The sequence below is a fragment of the Mercenaria mercenaria genome, chromosome 18, assembly GCF_021730395.1.
Source record: "Mercenaria mercenaria strain notata chromosome 18, MADL_Memer_1, whole genome shotgun sequence".
NCBI lineage: Eukaryota > Metazoa > Mollusca > Bivalvia > Venerida > Veneridae > Mercenaria > Mercenaria mercenaria.
In genome coordinates, this window is record NC_069378.1 from 34,329,666 (window position 1) to 34,349,421 (window position 19,756).

At 34.6% G+C, this 19,756-nt stretch overlaps 2 protein-coding genes across 3 annotated transcripts in view; one reads left to right on the forward strand and one right to left on the reverse strand.

Moving 5' to 3' along the window:
* The first annotated feature begins 2,389 nt into the window (after positions 1–2,389).
* Positions 2,390–4,219, forward strand: LOC123538994 (uncharacterized). Its single transcript, XM_053529777.1, has 2 exons — positions 2,390–3,221; positions 3,447–4,219. Exons 1-2 carry the CDS (start codon positions 2,390–2,392, stop codon positions 4,217–4,219), a joined length of 1,605 nt encoding a protein of 534 aa, XP_053385752.1.
* A 419-nt stretch (positions 4,220–4,638) lies between these two features.
* Positions 4,639–19,756, reverse strand: part of LOC123537916 (serine/threonine-protein kinase ULK4-like) — a 35,186-nt gene continuing 20,068 nt past the window's right edge. The window contains exons 22-31 of one of the 2 annotated variants that reach the window (XM_053530703.1): positions 19,335–19,481; positions 18,923–19,058; positions 17,426–17,567; positions 16,372–16,477; positions 15,751–15,923; positions 12,401–12,508; positions 10,135–10,242; positions 7,886–7,960; positions 7,310–7,398; positions 4,639–5,422 (exon numbers count right to left, since the gene is read on the reverse strand). In XM_053530703.1, coding sequence (XP_053386678.1) covers positions 5,353–5,422; positions 7,310–7,398; positions 7,886–7,960; positions 10,135–10,242; positions 12,401–12,508; positions 15,751–15,923; positions 16,372–16,477; positions 17,426–17,567; positions 18,923–19,058; positions 19,335–19,481 — 1,154 coding nt within the window. In that variant the 3' untranslated portion in view covers positions 4,639–5,352. Of the gene's footprint in view, positions 5,423–7,309; positions 7,399–7,885; positions 7,961–10,134; positions 10,243–12,400; positions 12,509–15,738; positions 15,924–16,371; positions 16,478–17,425; positions 17,568–18,922; positions 19,059–19,334; positions 19,482–19,756 lie in introns of both variants that reach the window. The other variant, XM_053530702.1, reaches the window with a different exon arrangement.

Consider the following 19,756-nt stretch of genomic DNA (forward strand, 5'->3'; position numbering starts at 1 on the left):
ATCACTAAACTTGATAGGGAGGTTGATCATGACCAGGAGATGACCTCTGTTGATTTTGAGGTCAATAGGTCAAAGGTCAGTGTCACATTGAACCAGAACTTTTGTTTACAGTGAGCAAATGACTTATGTTCCTTGTGCAATTACTGAATGCATCAAGGGGGGCATTTCATGTGCGACGAGCTCTTGTTGCTGTATAATGACCCAGCTTGCATAATGGTTGCTAGGTGAAAAAAATTGTTTTCAGGTGAGATGGAATAAAAAAGATAAAATAAGTGCAAAGTGATGAATCCAGAATGAAGTACATACTAGAGCTGTCACAGGAGTGACAAATTATACCCCCTACAATATTGCCTGGTCACAGAAGCAAGCCAAAGTCGAACTTGTCCTATATTTGATGATGTTACACCTATGTTTTAAAAATGATTTAAATCTGTCAACCCTGCAAAATAAAATTCTACTGTTACAGGTTAGTGTGAACTTGACCGTTCACCTACTGGCGTCAAATTCAACAGAGGTGATCTGCTGTTCATGATTAACCCCATATCAACTTTCATGATCCTAGGCCCAAACGTTCTCAAGTTATCATCCAGAAACTGATTAATTATTCTGGATCCTTGTGACCTTGATTTTGACCTACTGACCTCAAAGTTGAACTTGACCTGTATTTTGTGATGTTACACCTGTGTACAAAAATTGGTGATCCTAGGCTCAAGCATTCTCAAGTAATCATACGGAAACCATTTATTTGTTCTGGATCATTCTGACCTTGACATTTGACCTACTGGCCTCCAAGTCAAACTTGGCCTGTATAAATTTTGCACCTGTGTACCAAAATCTTTGATCCTAGGCTAAAGCGTTCTCAATTTATCATCAGGCAACTGTTTTAACTGTTCCAAGTCATTGCGACCTTGACCTGTATTTTATGATATTACATCTGTATACCAAAAATTATTTAAATCTGTAAAGCATTTCATGAGTTATTGTCCGGAAACCATGAAAACCATGGACCGACTGACTGACAGACCGACAAGCTGACTCTAATATACCCCTCAAACTTTCTTAACTATATAATTATGTATGTAAATTACTGCACTCTGACATCCAGAGAGCAAGTAGAACCATGTGATTTCTAAAAATACCCAGAGCTCCTCAACATGGTTTAAGAATAAAAATGCACTTATGATGTCCTTGTTTCTGTGGGAATAATTATATTTTACAAACATTTGTTTTTGCTTATAAAAGGAAGAAATTCTTTTTGCAGTAATGCTAGTAATCAGTTTAAGGTAAAACTTTCCAGTTTATGTGAAAAGTCAAAAACTAGATTCAGGTTTATCAATGAAGTGGTAACAATATCAAAGTTATCAAAATTGTACATGTTGCCAGTCTGTTTATTCACAGCTATCTTCAACTCTATAACATATATCTATCAGTCACATGACCTTAAGTAAACTTGATCAAAGTCATGTAACAGTATCATGTTAATACTTGTATAGGAGTCATATGATAACTTTCCCAAAAAAAAGTTATGAAATGGCCTTAAAAATTTGCATACATATTAAACGGTATATCTGAACCTGGTCCTTTTACTGATATATGATACTGTCTGGTTTTCAGTTGCCAATTTCAAAAAGGCACAAGGGATCCATTTGTCCTTGGCATCTAGTGTAAAATGTGACTACTGTGAAACTTGAACTGCCCATGGCAACCTGTTATTTATCAACAGTTTATTATATAGTTAAAATTAATCTTGGGTTGGCATGCATTGTAACACGATTATATGCGTTACTTACAAAGAACTAAGAACTAAGACACCAGGGGAAGTCCTAGAAAAACTTTGTAAACACTAGAGGGTACACCGTCTTCCTTGTCCAAATAAAAACACTGTTAAAATGATTGTCTTATATAGTACAGAAAAATAAGAGGTAGCATTTGCAGTTTCAAATTACCCAAACAGCTGTTGGGCCAGATGAGTGACATGATCTGATATGTCGAAGGTGCGTATCTGTTTTATCGGTATGTTCTGTTGTCTTTTATGATGCACACAGTCAAACCTGTATTAGAGAAATAGTGAAAGGAGAAGCACAATTAGACTTCTTACAGCAGCCGACTGCTTAAGACAAGTTGAAATCATAACAAAGTCAATTTTGGAAGTTAGCATACTGGCTGCTTATAAAGCGAGTGGCTGCTTAATACAGTTAGCTACTTAGCCAAATTTATCTGTATGCTCAAGTCATCACATAGACGGATTGGTGCAAATTTTCTCTTTATCAGGATGGACTTTGATATTGTACTATTTATTATATATGCTAAGGCAGACATTGAAATAGGTTATTCATTTATCTTCATATTTCTGTCCATCAAAGTTTGTCTTCGATTTAAACCAGAAGAAATGGCGTCCCTGAATTCAAATGATGAAAAGACGTCTTTAACACAGGACTCTGATGAACTTGTAGAAATGTATTGTGAACATTGTGAAAAAGATGAAAATAAATATGTTCCTGCAGAAGGATTTTGTGTAGACTGTGTGGAATATATGTGTGCCATGTGTATAAGGTTCCATAAACGATATGTAAAAGACCACTCTATTAAGGATAAAGATAGTATGCCACAAGATTTCTGCTTCGATAAATGCTCCATTCATACAGATCAACTGATAAAATTTTACTGCAATGACTGTCAGAAAATAGCTTGTTCAGATTGCAAGTCAAATGAGCACAACAATTGTACCAATGTAAAGTATTTAACAACCATGGTTGAAGGAATTGAACAGAGCAAAGAACTTTCTGATCTGATTGAAAACATGGACACTCTATCTAAGCAACTTGATGAAACTGAAAATCAAATCAATTCAAACATTAAAAGTCTTTCTCTACAAAAAGCAAAGGCAGTTTCAACAATAACTAAACACAAAGAGGAATTATTCTCGACATACAAGAAACATCAGCAAGAAATTCTTGACAGCTTTGATACAAAAATGGCAGCAACAATAGCAAGACTTAAGAAAGAAAGACAAGACCTGGTTGAACAACTAGCAGTAGAAGTGAAGACATTAGAGGAGAAATTTAATGATGAAGAAACAGAAATCATGAGAAAGGTTCAAAATGTAACAATTGCTGATAAAAAAGTACTAAACTCACTCAGAGATAGAAATTTGAGGATAAAAACTGATATGGAGGCATTGTCATTTGACATGAAAAAACAACGGAATATAGGACAAAGGTGTAATATATTCATAAAAATGAAACATACCCAGAAAAATATTGAAAAGTTTAAACTTGAGGCATTTAAAGTAAATGAAGAAACGGATACACATTTTCATGTGTGCAGTGTTAAACCAAAATTAAAATCGTGGTACAGGAACAATCTTAAGGACAATATTTTTTCCTTTCAAAAATTGCCTTCATCAAACAGGAAGAGAATTGTTTCATATTATTCTGACATTAAAGTCAAGTTAGGTCAATGGTGGTCAAGTTTATGCTGCCTGTCTGACACAACACTTCTGGTTGCTGACTTTGATGGTAATTGTCTCTTTGTTTTTTACAACATGAAGACAAGCTCTAAAAGCAGTGCCCAAGTAGAATTGTCTTCCTGTCCATGGGGCATCACAAAAGTTGAGGACAATAAAGTTGCTGTTACATTTCCTATTGAAGGAATTGTCGGGTTGATAACATTTTCTGAGACCATGACAGTGACCAATACTGATGATATAAAAGTAGGAGCATGGTGTTGTGGTATTGCCTGTAGTAATAACAATCTCATTGTATCCTATTTTAAGTCTGCACAAGTTCAGATACTTGATATGTCTGGTCATGTACTTAAAACTTTTGTCAATGATTCTAAAGGACAGCGTCTGTTTAGTAATCCTCGCTACTTGGCAGTTAGTCCTGACAATACAACCATATATGTGTCTGACCAGGACAGAGACACAGTGACAAGTATGACCTTTGATGGTAAGGTCAAGGCAATCTACAAGGATGATCAACTGTCTCAACCATGTCAACTAACAGTGGACGAGTCAGGGACAGTATATGTGTGTGGGGTTGACTCACACAATGTTCATCAACTATCATCTGACCTTACCAAAGTGAAGATCCTGCTGGATAAAAGTCATGGTATAAACCAACCAACAAGTGCTGCATACTGCCAGAATAACAACAGACTCTATGTTGGAATGAACAGAAACACAAACATGAAAGTTTTCAATTTATCACTGGAGTAAATAAGACAACTAGATTATTCCTGTAATAACATGTACATTATCATCCCTGCATTAACTCATTATTCTCAACAGTTTAATGACTTTGAGTAAATATTCTTTTTCTTTTCCAGCAGATTATATATATTTGTTTGACTGCTTTTTACAACTGATGATTAAGTTGATACAGTAAATTAACGATATATTAAAGTACTGACTGTTTGAGTAGCTGATCAGGCATTCTGCTCTATGTCACATGATAATGCAAACATAAACAATCGAAAACTGTAGAAACTTTTTTCATCTTGTTATTTGCACTTTCATCCTAGGTATGGTATCAGTGGTTGTTGGTGCAGGATGACTAATACAGGATAAGCATTTTGAATGTTCAAGCAGACCTCTATATGGATTTATTTGGTCTGTAAAACATAATCAGTCATACCATCAGTAATATCATCCTTTATTCAATTTTTATCTGAAACCAAACTATCTGTTTATATGAAGTTCAATAAATTCTAGATAAAAAATCATAAATGATCAGGGAAGATATCCTTTTAAATCTTTATTTTAATGTTTCACCTTACATAAAATAAAATCACTAACAATAAATATATTCTGTCATGTACAATGCTTCATTTTGTTCCTGTATCACAATCATGTTGTTATGTAAAAGTCTAAACCATATGGATATGTATTAAACACAATAGAAATAAACTGTCCATAAATTGTTATTTGTCTGTTCCAAGAATCAAGGAAAAAAAAACAATCCTTACTGAAACATTATCTCTCTAACTATTATACTTAAAGAAGTTCACTGCCATAACTTTATCCTTGCCTTTATCATGTCTTATAATAATCAATAGCTGCATAGTTAATTAACTTCAGAAACTTATTTTCACTTCAGCCCTTTACTCAAAACTTTTATTTCAGACATTCTGACGAGAATTTCAATATGCAACTATAACTTCCCTCCAGCACAGTAACTGTGAGGACTTTAGTGATTATTTTTCTAATAGGTTCACTTCAGATTTCCAGTCCATCACAGAATTTTCATTAGCATAACTAGGCATTCACTTTTGATGGAATGTTACTTCAAGTATATTGTGGCTATTACTGCAAATGGGACATCCAGTCGGAATATTTCTGTGACTATTCTATCACTTGAGGTGCCCAGTCATTTTGAGTATTTCTGCAGCCAGAGATGACAGTGACACATCTGCATGAGAACTGAAATAACAGGATGAAAGATACATATACTTTAAAATGATGTATATATATTTTTGAACAGACTGTAACATTGGTCTTCTTTGTGTGTGATGACTGATATACATGCAAAACGTGTGCATTTCAAAAGTCTATTTTTTCAGTGAAAACATTGTCTACAGCATATTGTATGAAATCTTTATTACTTTTATAATCATATGATTGTCATTTTTAATACAAACAAGAGCACCGCCTTGCGGGTGCTGATGCTCATCTGATTTTTTTGTATAATAGAAATATTGTCCTACCCATGCTTTTCTAATTCTAAAAAGGGCCATCATTCTTGCAGGATAGAGTTACGTTTCTTGCTGTACAGGATCAGCTTATGTATTGTATTGTATTGTAGCTTTGATAGTTTTAATAAGAGAAAAAGTTGACCTAAACATAAAACTTAACCAAGAAATCTGATATTTTCTAAGTCCAAAAGGGGCCATAAATTTTGCAAAAAGCAGGATGGAGTTATGTTTCTTGCTGTACAGGGTCAGCTTATGATATGGTGAACAAGTGTTGCAGGTTTTAAAGCAATAGCTTTGATAGTAGAGGAGAAAAGCTGACCTAAACATAAAACTTAAGCAAGAAAACTGATTTTCTAAGTCCAAAAGGGGCAATAATTCTTGCAAAATGCAGGATGGAGTTAAGTTTCTTAATGTACAGGGCCAGCTTATGATGGTGAACAGGTGTTGCAAGTTTCAAAGCAATAGCTTTGATAGTTTAGGAGAAAAGTTGACCTAAACATAAAACTTAACCAAGAAATCTGATATTTTCTAAGTACAAAAGGGGCCATAAATCTTGCAAAAAGCAGGATGGAGTTATGTTTCTTGCTGTACATGGTCAGCTTATGATGGTGAACAAGTGTTGCACGTTTCAAAGCAATAGCTTTGATAGTTTAGGAGAAAAGCTGACCTAAACATAAAACTTAACCAAGAAAACTGATTTTATGTAAGTTGAATGTATTTAGTTACCTATGATAATTCAATATGCTTCTAAGCACTCAAAGAGTTCAATAAAAGACAAGAACAAGAGCTGTCACTTATGGTGACCTTGACCTTTGACCTGGTGACCCCAAAGTCAGTAGGGGTGGTGTACTCAATAAGTACTATCAGCATGTGAAGTTTGAAGGCCCTTGGTGAAGTGGTTCGCGAGTAAAGTGCCTTCATGCAAAAAGTTAACGTTAGCCCCTGTGACCGTGACCTTTGACCTGGTGACCCCAAAGTCAGTAGGGGTGGTGTACTCAGTAAGTACTACTAGCACGTGAAGTTTGAAGGTCCTGGGTGAAGTGGTTCGCGAGTAAAGTGCCTTCATGCAAAAAGTTAACATTGGCCCCTGTGACCTTGACCTTTGACCTGCTGGCCCCAAAGCCAGTAGGGGAGGTGTACTCAATAAGTACTATCAGCATCTGAAGTTTGAAGGTCCTGGGTGTAGTGGTTCGCGAGTAAAGTGCCTTCATGCAAAAAATTAACGTTGACCCCTGTGACCTTGACCTTTGACCTGGTGACCCCAAAGTCAGTAGAGGTGGTGTACTCAATACGTACTATCAGCATGTGAAGTTTGAAGGTCCTGGGTGCAGTGGTTCACAAGTAAAGTGCCTTCATGCAAAAAGTTAACATTGTGATGAACGAACGAACAAACTAACGAACGAACAAACTAACAAACGGACGGACAGTTGAAAACTAATATGCCTCTCTTCGTTCGAACGGACAGTTGAAAACTAATATGCCTCCCTTCGGGGGCATAAAAATATGATTTTGCAAAACAATCATGTATTAGATATACATGTATTCACAACTACAAAATACATTGCAAATTGTTAATGTTCCCTTTAATATAAAATATCTGAATATTTAGACTTACCTAGCAGTTTTGACTAAACTTGTAATGGTATTAGCAAGTCCTTCCCCATTGTTCTTCATAGACTCCCTGTGCGACTTGTCTGTACTCACCTTTAAATAGAAATATTAAAGCATAGTACTAAGTGTGTAAAAGAGACTGGTTCTTTTCAGTAACTACTTAAGTGACACAGATACAACAGTAGGTTTCCAACTTCCCAATGTTTTGGTTGTTAGTGCCCAAGACCATACACCTTAAGCATCTTAATTTAACTACTCATTTCTATCAGAATCTAAAAATTTTCTTATACATTTCTTATAATTTTCAGTATCATTTATCTAGAAACTATTCTTGTGCCTTGCCTTACTAAGCTTATACTTTCAGCAAACAGAAAATCGAATAGATCTTCCAAATAACATTTTAATAGAAAATTACTGAAACCACAGACATTGATGTATACATTTTGTAAAGAAATGTTTCAAAACTTTACTCTCCTTTTGGGGTATGATTCTTTATTTAGAAAGAAATAATTTAATGCATATGAAAGATGGCTGTTACACATAACTTTAATAAACATATAAAATATAATTAAATACATACAAGTCTCTTTATAATTCGTAAGAGAACTTTCTGTTTCTTGGCATCAGCTTTTCTTAGTGCTTTGCTGTAGTAATCCTGGAATAAAACAGAAGGCAAAAAGTTAGCAAATTCATGTCTTTTCTAAACTTCTATTTCAATACAAATGTGATACACAGTACCCATAACTATTTGGTTTGTTCATTTCTAATATGCCTCCAAATAAAAAATAGAACAAGGCAGTCTGAAAGACAGCTAAATCCCCCGCCACTGTTATGGATAGTGAAAAGGGTAAACCTTTGACCTTGAGCTGTGACCTTGACCTTGAACTGACATGGCTGACTCTTGAATTCTGCACATTGTTTTGATGAGATGATCATTTGTCCCAATTTTCATGAAAATCCTTCAAGAGGTTTAGGAGATACAGAGCTAAAACCTTTGACCTTGAGTTGTGACCTTGACCTTGAGTTGAAATGGCTAACTCGTGAGTTCTTGATGAGGTGATCATTTGACCCAAGTTTGATGAAAATCCTTCATGGGGTTTAGGACATACAGGGTGGACACAAAATGGAAGGCTCAAACCTTTGACTCTTAGTTGTGACCTTGACCTTGAGCCAGCATGGCTGACTCATAAGTTCTGCACATCGTCTTGATGAGGTTATCATTTAACCCAATTTTGATGAAAATCCTTCAAGGGGTTTAGGAGATACAAAGCAGACACAAAATGGAAGGCTCAAACCTTTGATCCTAAGTTGTGACCTTGACCTTGAGCCAGCATGGCTGACTCATGGGTTCTGCACATAGTCTTGATGAGGTGATCATTTGACCAAAGTTTTATATAATTCCTTCAAGGGGTTTAGGAGATACAGAGCGGACACAAAATGGAAGGTTAAAACTTTTGACCTTGAGTTGTGACATTGACCTTGAGCCGACAAGGCTGACTCATGAGCTCTGCACATCCTCTTGATGAGGTGATCATTTGACCTAAGTTTCATGAAAATCCTTAAAAGGGTTTAGAAGATGTGGAGTGGACATGAAACTGTTATGGACAGACAGAAGGACAGACGGAGACCATTCATATAACCCCCCACCACTTGTGGCGGGGGATTAAAACTTGGAAATTCTACTAACTGAAAGTCTTTGCTGCATGCCCTGTCAATAATCAGCCAGCCATCCAAAAGTCCTTACTTTACCTTTTAATTTAGTAACTTTCCTTTGTTGTTTTTTTTTGTGTCCCCTTGTAAAACATTTCCTGAACAGCTTTCTTGGACAGCAGTCAAAAACTTTTTTCACTTCCAGAAGAGTCTAGTAAATAGTTATGATAATTCAGCAATAGTCCACTTGATCGGTCAAAAATTTCTACCGGGCACTTTTGACTATAACCTGTCAAATGATGTTTGTTTTGTGAAATTATCAATTTTCATAGACTAATTTTTGTGAAATTTGTTGTCAGATTAATTTTTCTATGAAATATACACAAAACGAGAAATGAACCTTCCTCATATTCAAAGGTTCAAACCAACATGAAATAGTCACTTTAGCCAAAACTATGAAATTAATGGCCTATGAAATCAAATGATTTCAGTTTTACGTAATCCACAAAGAACTAATCCCCTACAAAAATTAACAATTCCACAATACAAACTATATAAGCGGCTTGATGGGTAATAGTCAAATCTATTTGCCTGAATTTTTTATGAATCCAGTATACTACTGCTGAATTGACCAAACAATTTAATGGATTTGAGAATAACTTCAGTAAGTGTCATCGAGTCGTAATGTTTTAATTTAATTTTGTTACCATGTAATTTTGTGTTTTCTGTCAAATAAAACTTTTTTTGTTTTTTGTTGGGTTTAATGTTGCACTGACACATTTATATGTCATATGGCCACTTTCCAGCTCTGATGATGGTGGAAGACCCAAGGTAACCCTGGTACTCCATCATGAGCAGGCACCTGGGAAGAACCACTAGCTTCCGTAGGAAAGCTGGATGGCTTCCTCACTTGAAGAATTCAATGCCAAGAGTGAGGCTCAAACCCAAATCAGGAAGAGGGCAAGTGATTCGAAGTCAGCAAACTTAACCACTCGGCCATAGAGGCCCCTTCAAATCAACTATCTTGTGGATCCATAACTTTATGAAGATAAGATAAAACTTTAGTTGTTTCTGAGGATATAATTTTACTGACAGAGGTAACCTCAAAATCCACGAAGTCTATTTCTCCACAAATAATACAGTTGTCTATGAAATATTAACAAGTATGTTTAAACTTACCATATTTTCTGGACTCAAAGCTTCTCTGTGTTCACCACCAAACAACTGTACCAGCAGTGAGAGGCATTTACATGCAGGGTCATGTATATCACCATCCTCATGTGTTAACTGAAAATAAAAATGTTCAATTTGTCTTGCAATGCTATTCGACTTTAAATTATAAAATTAGTCTGAGGTTAAAATGAAACCATTCAAACAAATAAATAATGGAAAAGGAATCTTCCTTAATTCATCCAGTACTTTAAATATTTTACCCACTCTTCAATGATATAAAATCAGAAATTTTCAAGAGGGATTTATTTTTACTATATTCTGTCCAATACCACAAAAACAAATGTTTTAGATAGTCTTCTTATAGCTATAAATATGACAAGATGTTCATACATTGTGAATATTCTACCTTGCAAACCCATTCCTATTCGAAACATAACAATTTTTGGGCAAAATTATCTGATTTTACAGTATTCACTTTCAGCAGTTTAAAAACATGCAAATCAAACTTGTAGTCATTTAGAGTTGCTTCAATGAAGTCTTTAAATTAGTAGATCTTAAATGAAGTTAATCAACCTCCGCACAGGAATATTATCAAACAATCATCTACTGTACTGTTAAGGGGAAGTAACACTGTGTTGGAGTTTGACAGTAAATAAAATTTTCAACAAAAAGAAGAGAAGAGTGAAAGATAACAAGATTGGCCAACTGTCACAATATACATGCATCACAGCAAAGTACTTCTGACTTTTAAAATACTCTACTTATTGAGCATACTGGATGTCGATTTACTCAATTTCAACTAATTCAAGGGCCATAACATCTGAGCAACAAAGATTGGTTTTCAAACTTGGCCAATATAATATGCCCATGAATCATTCTGGCTAAGTTTTGGTGAGCACTGTACAAGAACTGCATAAATCATTAACAGGACACTGTCAGTTTTATTTTAGCAACTTAAAAGTAATTCAAGGGACATACTTCAAAAGTGACTAACAGTAACCAGTTAATTACCAAACTTGTCCTAGACATTATGCCATAAATATTGTGACAAAGTTTGGTGAATATTGGATAAGAGGCGCTGAAATTAGTGGACACTGTTTTACCAATTCTGAGTAATTTAAGGCCAATAACTCCAGAGAGACTTAAAGGACCCAATTGGTCAGTGAACTTGGTTGAGATATTATGTCTATTAACACTATGACCAAGTTTGGTGAGCACTAGATAAGAACTGCTCAGATAAGAACTGCTTACGTTAGAGAGCAGACAACTATATTGGATGACGTCCATCAGCCTATGGTATAGAGAATAATAGGTTAGTGCTGTAGATGAAGAAAGTTTATCTGGCGAGGTGGAAGAGGTTATCGGGTGAGCCGAAGGCGAACCAGATAACGTCGGAAGCCAAGAAAGATAAACTTTCTCCATCTTAGGCACTAACCTATTATTCTATATATCTTGTCATTACTTCATTTTCCGATATTTGGCAATTTATTTTACAAAAATTAGTGTGCGACAACTGTTTTAATGACATCATATTCGTAATGACGTCACTTATATAATGAAGTAATCACCGACACAGTAATGTGGTTTCAATTAAAAATCGCAATAACTTCTTCGTTTTTGAATAAAAACTCATTATCTGAGCACTCATTTTCTTAGTTCGGACATTTCCAACACAATGGTGATGGTTTCAATGCAAAATTTCTTATGACAACAATATCGATCATAAGGTCACATGATCAACTGACCGTATATCACTAGTCACGTGTCAACTGACGGTATATCAAGAAAGATATACGGCACCCTGATACTGGGTCGAAAATACTGCAAGTGACAGGATAAAATCAAATAATATGTCCTGTTCACATGCGTATAAATATGATGGTCAGACAAAAATTTTCATTAACACAGATTGCTCGATGTTGAAAGGGAATGATTAACTTTCACTTATCCAGGGTTTCGACATATCCAAATATAGGAAACATAAAGAAAACAGCCTTGGACAACATGAATTGCTCCAGTGAGCCACGAGGGGCCCAAGCAACCAGTGTTTTAAATAATGTCTATACAAGTGAGCCCGGGGCCCAAGCAAGCAGTGTTATATAATATTATATCTATACATAGGAAACATAAAGAAAACAGCCTTGGACAACATGAATTGCTCCAGTGAGCCACGAGGGGCCCAAGCAACCAGTGTTTTAAATAATGTCTATACAAGTGAGCCCGGGCCCAAGCAAGCAGTGTTATATAACATGTCTATACAATATAAATGTACCAGCTGTGTGAGTAAGCTAGTGAGATCTGTAAGAGCTTTATTCTGTAACAACAAATGTTCAGCATCCTCCGTCTCTTTACTGGCACCCTCTCCTCCTGCTTTCTTTGCCTGTCAATGTAAATTAAGTCACATCTGGTTACCTATTACATTCTGATACCTAATATTCAAGGGTAAAACAATCTTCATTCTTATAAAAATGGCAAAAATACTGTTAAAATTTCTTTGTAATTTTCATGTATACCAGAAATTGCATCAACCTCTACACCTTTTCATAAAATAATATTCATGAAAGCAAAAATTTCATGCAAAGAGTCTATGCATTTGAAGACTTTAGTATGGAATATTATCTATTAAAATCATAACAATGGGAGATAAATTTAATCTATTCATAAACTGTCATAAATATTGTAATTAAAAAGGACTGACCTCCACATTGTATGACAACAGAGAAAAAAGAAAATTTTAAGGTATAAGGAAATCAGTGCCATTTTCTTAAGAAGGCTTTGAAGCATTATTGCTGATAGAATGTTATAGAAACACTTAAGAATTAGATGTTTTTACTTATTTTCCTCTCAAATTGAAAAACATTTGTCACAAGGCAAGAAACGTAAACTGCTTTATTTATAAAGCTTCATATATGAATGGTACTAGTTCCTCTGTATAACTTTCCAAAATTCAGAACCCAGTCCCTTAAACATCCATAACCATATAAAAGTAAAGATCTCAAAAGAAGGGAAACAAGAGCTGTCACAGGAGACGGCGAGCTTGACTATTTTGATGCTGGAAATTGGGCACATCTGAGGAAGCTGGAGCTGTCACTCGACTTTTTAATAACTCCAATGTGGATGAAGATATTGGACAATAATTTTAGTCTGTACCAAATGCATTTAGTAATAAAAGAAATAGAGGTAAAGTGCATCAAAACATTAACTAAGTATAATAGGGGCATGTCTGCGAGAGAATTGACTGTGCCAAATTATGGGAATAACCAAAATTGAATCAAAACTATTCAGTAATAAGTGAGACATAGCAAAAGTGCATCATCACTTGAACCTGAAATCCTAAGTAAGAAGTGAGCATAAATTATAGCATATTGGCCCTGGAGTTATGAAAGTTGTGTCATATGATGTGGGTGATGATGCGGAACAACCATTTTAAATTTTAATTAAATTCAGTAGTAACAACAGATATATGGTGAAAAAGCATCAAAAATAAACTGAAATTCTAAGTAAAAAAGGGGCCATAATTCATGAAATATTTGCACCAGAGTTATAGAACTTAAGTCATATGATGAGGATGATGATGTGGAAGAATTATTTAAACTTTGTATCAAATTCATCGAGTTATAACAACGATATAGAGAAAGTACATCAAAATTAACCTGAAATTCTATGCAATACAGGGAAATAATTCGTGAAATATTGGTGCAAGAGTTATGGACCTTGTGTCATATGATATGGGTGATGATGTGGAAAAACTATTTTAGGTTGAATCAAATCAATTTCATAATAACAGAGATAGAGTGAAAGTGCACCAAAACGTTAACCTGAAATTCTAAGTTAACAAGAGGAGATAATTCATGAAATATGTGATAAAAGTTGTGGCCCTTGAGCCGTGTGGTCTGGATGATGATGAGAAATAACTATTTCAAGTTTAAAGCATTAATCAATCAATTAAAAGAGATAAATAGAAAGAGCATCAAAACTTCAACTAAGGTGTGGACGCAGAACAGACGCCCATGTCGTGTAGGGTAGGATACTCTCCATATACTTTGTATAATAGAGCTAAAAAAAGAAGAAAGATTGCTAGATATTTTTCACATCAAATTTAACATATAAAGAGTTGACATGGTTTCTACAATTACAATGAAAACGAAAAGAACGCAACTGCTTATAACGTTTATCTATAGTATAATTCTATTACTATTAGATAGAATGAATTAATCAATTAAATGTGTGTTTGTTTTGTTTGGTTTAAATTTTGAACTCAAACTGACATAGTTTCGGTTGTATGGTGATTTCCCAGCTGTAATGGTGCAAGAAGATTTCAGGTGCCCCTCCTGCCATTAGTTCAGGTATAAACGAGCACCTCAGAACCACTGACATTCAGCAAGTCTGCTGGATGACTTCGAAGCAAGATTCAAACCCATCAAGTGAAGGGTTAAAATAGTATATCATCACCTCAGCACAAAATGGATGTGTTTTTTTTATGTCAATGCACTTATCCACTGATTTGATAATATGTTTTTATTTAAAAAATAATCAATCTTTTATGGAGTTCATGCAAAATGAACGACAAAATGGGATTGGCAAATCCATGAATCCCACTAGCAATTAGTTTTTAATTTGTCAATCCTATTCTGTCATTCATGTTACAACGAAGTTGTACTTTAAACTGCACACATTTTCGTGACTTTTAACATTAAAATCAGCTTCCCGACTATTCTGTCCAGTGAACTGAGCTGTGACGTCATCTAAGGAATGTTCTCCCTGATTATATATAGACATCAACAAAACAGCAGCCTGTTATCATTCAGTAACATTGTCATAATTTTGGTGCCTTTCCTTTTGCTGTTCATATAAAACTACCATTATAATTTTCAATGGAAATAAATTCAGCACTTTTGAACAAGTAAACATGTAACAAACATATAATATATCAGGGTTTTAATCAATTATCCTAAATAAAACAGAGAAATAAGGCTTTTGTTCAATGCAGAAAGAAGAAAAAAATGAGAGGACAGAAGAAAGAGAATTACATGGACATGTTAAGAGTGATTTCTCAGGTTGTCAGAGGGAAATATTTCTGGTAAAATACAGATCTTTGAAATACAGATGTGAAAGTGCAACTGTCAACTTCTCCACAAATACAAAATAAATGCTAAATGAGCTACCATAGAAAACTGTAAATTACACCTAGCAATGCTAATAAATCTGATTAAAGCAGCTTTCTGTATTTTCTCAACATTAATATTTATCCATCTCAATACAATTCTCTCTGGATCTACTTTTTTTGAGCTAATTTACAGAAAAAAGTAACATATTCAAGAAATTTAGCTGCTTCTGTTATATTCATTACAATTTTAAAATATTTTCAAAATTTTATCGGAACATTTTCCTTTTTCGTAACTGTGAAAACAAACATTTCAATCAAGGAACTGCTGTGCAGTTTTGAAAATTATAAAGATTGCCATTTTTTTGGGACAAAAGTCTCAAGTCTAGTCGCTTGTTCACAAAAATTTATATATTTTCACACAGAAATCTTTCTTTGGTATGAAAGCTGCTTTAAGCATTCCACAGTTACATTGTGCCAAGGAAATCACTTCAAACTGGACAAACCTGCTGACCGACCTGTAGTGCCTTACGCACAAAGTCTGACACATATTTTAACAGACCATGAAGCGTCTCAAGTAGAGTTTGTAGCATGGACAGAACCACTTTACTGTCAACACCACTGTTGTCTTCCCCTTCAAAACAGGCTGCTGACACTTCGAAAAATATTGTAGTGAAGTAATCTATGAGACCTGTAAATAAAATAAAATATGTAAAAACAGCTTGTAAGGTCCTGATTCCAATTCATATATATATGTGTTCATGATCAATTTATTCAACAAATTTTCTAAAGTGTAATAGATGCTTTTATACACAGTCTAAAATTAACTTACCTCCCAAGACCTTTTTTTATAAACATGTTGTTCTTTTTCTTGGGAGAAAATATTACTTTTTTAACCTCAGCTCTTTTTGATATATAACATATTGACATAGGGAAGAAACTCAAATTCAAATTGCTAGACAGTTACAGAAAACAAAGGTTTTCAAAACTTGACTACATTCAACTGCAGCTTTTTCAAGATTAAAAATATATGATCTAATAGAATTTTATACAACAAATGCTACAGTTTGAGTTAAGGTTGACATAAAATTCAGTATTTTACCATAAAATACAGAAAAAAAATGAACATATCATTTTACCTTGTTCATATAACTCCTTCATATTTGTTTCTTTATGACTAACAAGACAATTCAGTATACCAGCTATACTCTGCATGGCACTGCTTAATGGATTGTTCTGGTGATCCTGGAATTAAGCAAAATGCTTTTGTAAACTTTATTATTTAGTAAGATCACAATTACATTAAGGTTCTAGATTCTAGCAAATGTACTCTTGTTACCATTTCATTACTGCATACACATGGAAAGGATGTACTGTGAAATTGAATTAATTTTGTTGAAAACTTTATGCTTTTGTCTCATTGGGCTATTTCATCAAGGCAAAAGTTGTGGCTTTCAAATCTAACGAATTACATGATTCAGAATTTTAAATGTTCAATGGGTTTTAATTTTCTGGAATGATCCAACCATAAAATTCATGAAAACTAGAAGTGCTTTTTTTTCTCCCACAATTGCCTCATTATCTAGATTGGCGTTTCTTCCCCATTATGTATCTGAGTAAACCATGCACCAAGACCTGTATCACTGGCATCAGTATTTTCGGTAATTCAAGGGCCATAATTCCGAGGCACCAGGGCTGATTTGGCTAGTTATCGAACTTGGCATAGACTTATTGGCAAACACATTAAATTTTTGTTTCCAGTTTGGTGAAGATGGGATGAGAACTGTTTGACTTAGAGCACGGACAAGATTTGTGACAGACATGCACCATGACCTGTATCACTGGCATCAGTATTTTCGATAATTCAAGGGCCATAATTCTGAAGTGCCTCAGCTGATTTGGCTAGTTATCGAACTTGGCCAAGGACTTATTGGCAAACACATTTTGTTCAAGTTTGTTGAAGATCGGATGAGAAATATTCGACTTAGAGTGCGTACAAGATTTGTGACAGACACACACACAGATAGGAGTAAATCAATATGTCTCCCACAACAGTGGTGTGGGAAAAATAATTAGTCTTCCATTTTCACTGTGAAAATAAAAGATATATATCAGTCTAATATTTCAAAGCATGTAATAAAGCAGACAGTTTATGAAATACTGTTGAAATAGTAGAAACATTGACACACTTACCAGTAAAACTTGAAATATCACAGATACTAAGCCTTGCTGTTGAAACTGTTTTATAAAAGCAGAATTAGACTCCAGTAAGGCAAGTAACAACTTCAGTCCATAGTATGGTAGTGGATCTTGATCCAACAGTATCTGTTCATAACTGAAATCAAGGGACAATATTGCTGTGGAATGTATAACAAAACTAATATACAGGGACAATATCTGCTGTTGAATGTATAACATAACTAAAATACAGAGACAATATCTACTATTGAATGTATAACATAACCAATATACAGGGACAATATTTCCTGTTGAATGTATAACATAACCAATATACAGGGACAATATTTCCTGTTGAATGTATAACATAACTAAAATACAGGGACAATATTCCCTGTTGAATGTATTACTGAAATATATTGTGACTATTCACTGTTGAATTTATAACTGAAATGTAGGGACAATATTTGCTATTGAATGTATAACATAACTGAAAAGTAGAGGGACAATATTTTCTGTTGAATGTATGCTAAATACAGGGACAATATCTGCTGTTGAATAGTATATTATAAAATAACTGAAATTCAGAGCCACTACTAACTACTGAATGTATAGAGTGTATATCAAAATCCCCTTGATCAAAATCCCCTCCACTGAAAAATGACTGTGTGTTACAAAATCCCCTTCACACATCCCCTATCATTTTTCAGTGAAGGGGATTTTGATCAAGGGGATTTTGATTGTCTCCCAATGTATAACATGACTGAAACACAGGGACAATATTTGCTCCTTAAAATGTAAGAAATGACGAAAACACAGGAACAATATTTGCCGCTAAAATGTATAACATGACTGGAATGCATATGAAAGAAACTAGTTTATATTCAAGTATCTTCACATCTATATATATATATATAGGCAATGTAGGTTTGTGATTAAAGGATACCCCCTACTTTCAATCAACTGCAATCAATGATAGAAGGGACTGCTTTACACACAGAAGACATATGTATTTAAAACAAAATATTTATCTTTTTTGCATATCAAGAAATGAAGAAACACTACAAATGGTTTGTGACCAAAATTATCAATATTTTTAAATCCCTATAACTGGGGACTTCTATGAGTGACCAATTTGTCAATATTTTTTGATGTTGCTATGACAGTTTGTGAGTTGGGTATAAGTCACACTGACTGCAATACTGGTCGTTCAGTGGCTTCACGCTTTCAATGGTGGAGGAAGACTCACACACTACTACCAGACATTATTTTAGACATGGGCATACAGCTGCATAAAACCACCAACCTTCTGTAAGTGAGGTGACTGGCTTTCTTACTATTCTATTCCCAATGAAGAGTATCAAACTGACAGAAATGAAAGGTAAGTGATTCAATATCAGGAGCCCTAATTACTGGACCACTGAGGCCCTTAGATGTGAGTAGATGATACATTAACAACCTACATGTATTTAATATAAACACTACAAATAGAATTACAATACATGAACCTACTGTGGGAATAACTTGTCTCCAATGATGATGTGCAATCTCTTTGTATCCACCTTCCCATTGGTAGCTACAGCATCTTGTGTCAGGAATACTGTGGCCATCTCTGAGAACAGGCTTAGTGACAGTGCACGGGTATCACCTATATCATTGCAGACAGAGAATACTGATGTACAAAACAAAGAAATCCTTCAATAATTGCAGTTTAAAGTCTAGGGAGTATTTAGCTACATGTACTGTCATATAACTTGTATGAAATTCTGGTAAACTGGTGTGTGAAAAGCTTTTGAAAACCATGATTAACACAACAACAACATATGTTACTATTAGTCTCTGCAGGTTAAAACAATGAATTTTGGTCTACAAAAAAATAACATGAAACTTATCCATCAAAAAAACAATAACAGACCATCCCTACCATTCTGACTGACAACCAGTTCGGCCATTGTTGGTAATACTGTTTCCATGACAACAGAGCCATGATCCATGAGCAGTGTAGGATGCTGGGTAATTCCCTCCACCACTGACATCACCGTGTTCACAAACTCTGATACTGTGATTACACCTATTCACAAGAAAAATCAAAGTAAGACAAGCCCATTCTCTGGAGAAAACCACTCTTTATCTATCAACTGTGCACCTCATCATTGAAAATAAGCACTGTACAGGTCATTAGATAGGTTTTACATTAATGTACATGCAGAAATATATAAGCCTTAAATTTGTTTTGAAAACTTTGCTCAAACTAAATCAAATATAAAGCTAAAAGATAATGTGTTAGAGCTCTTTCCTTAACTGTAACACTATCAGTGTGGAACATTCTGGAAAATTTTATTCTAG

What these genes read in the sequence shown, in the direction of transcription:
- LOC123538994 (XM_053529777.1), top strand. Translation starts at nt 2,390, where the DNA reads ATGGCGTCCCTGAATTCAAATGATGAAAAGACGTCTTTAACACAGGAC. An exon ending in ACGGAATATAGGACAAAGGT is followed by an intron (nt 3,222 to 3,446) that starts GTAATATATTCA and finishes CTGACATTAAAG; the next exon opens with TCAAGTTAGGTCAATGGTGG.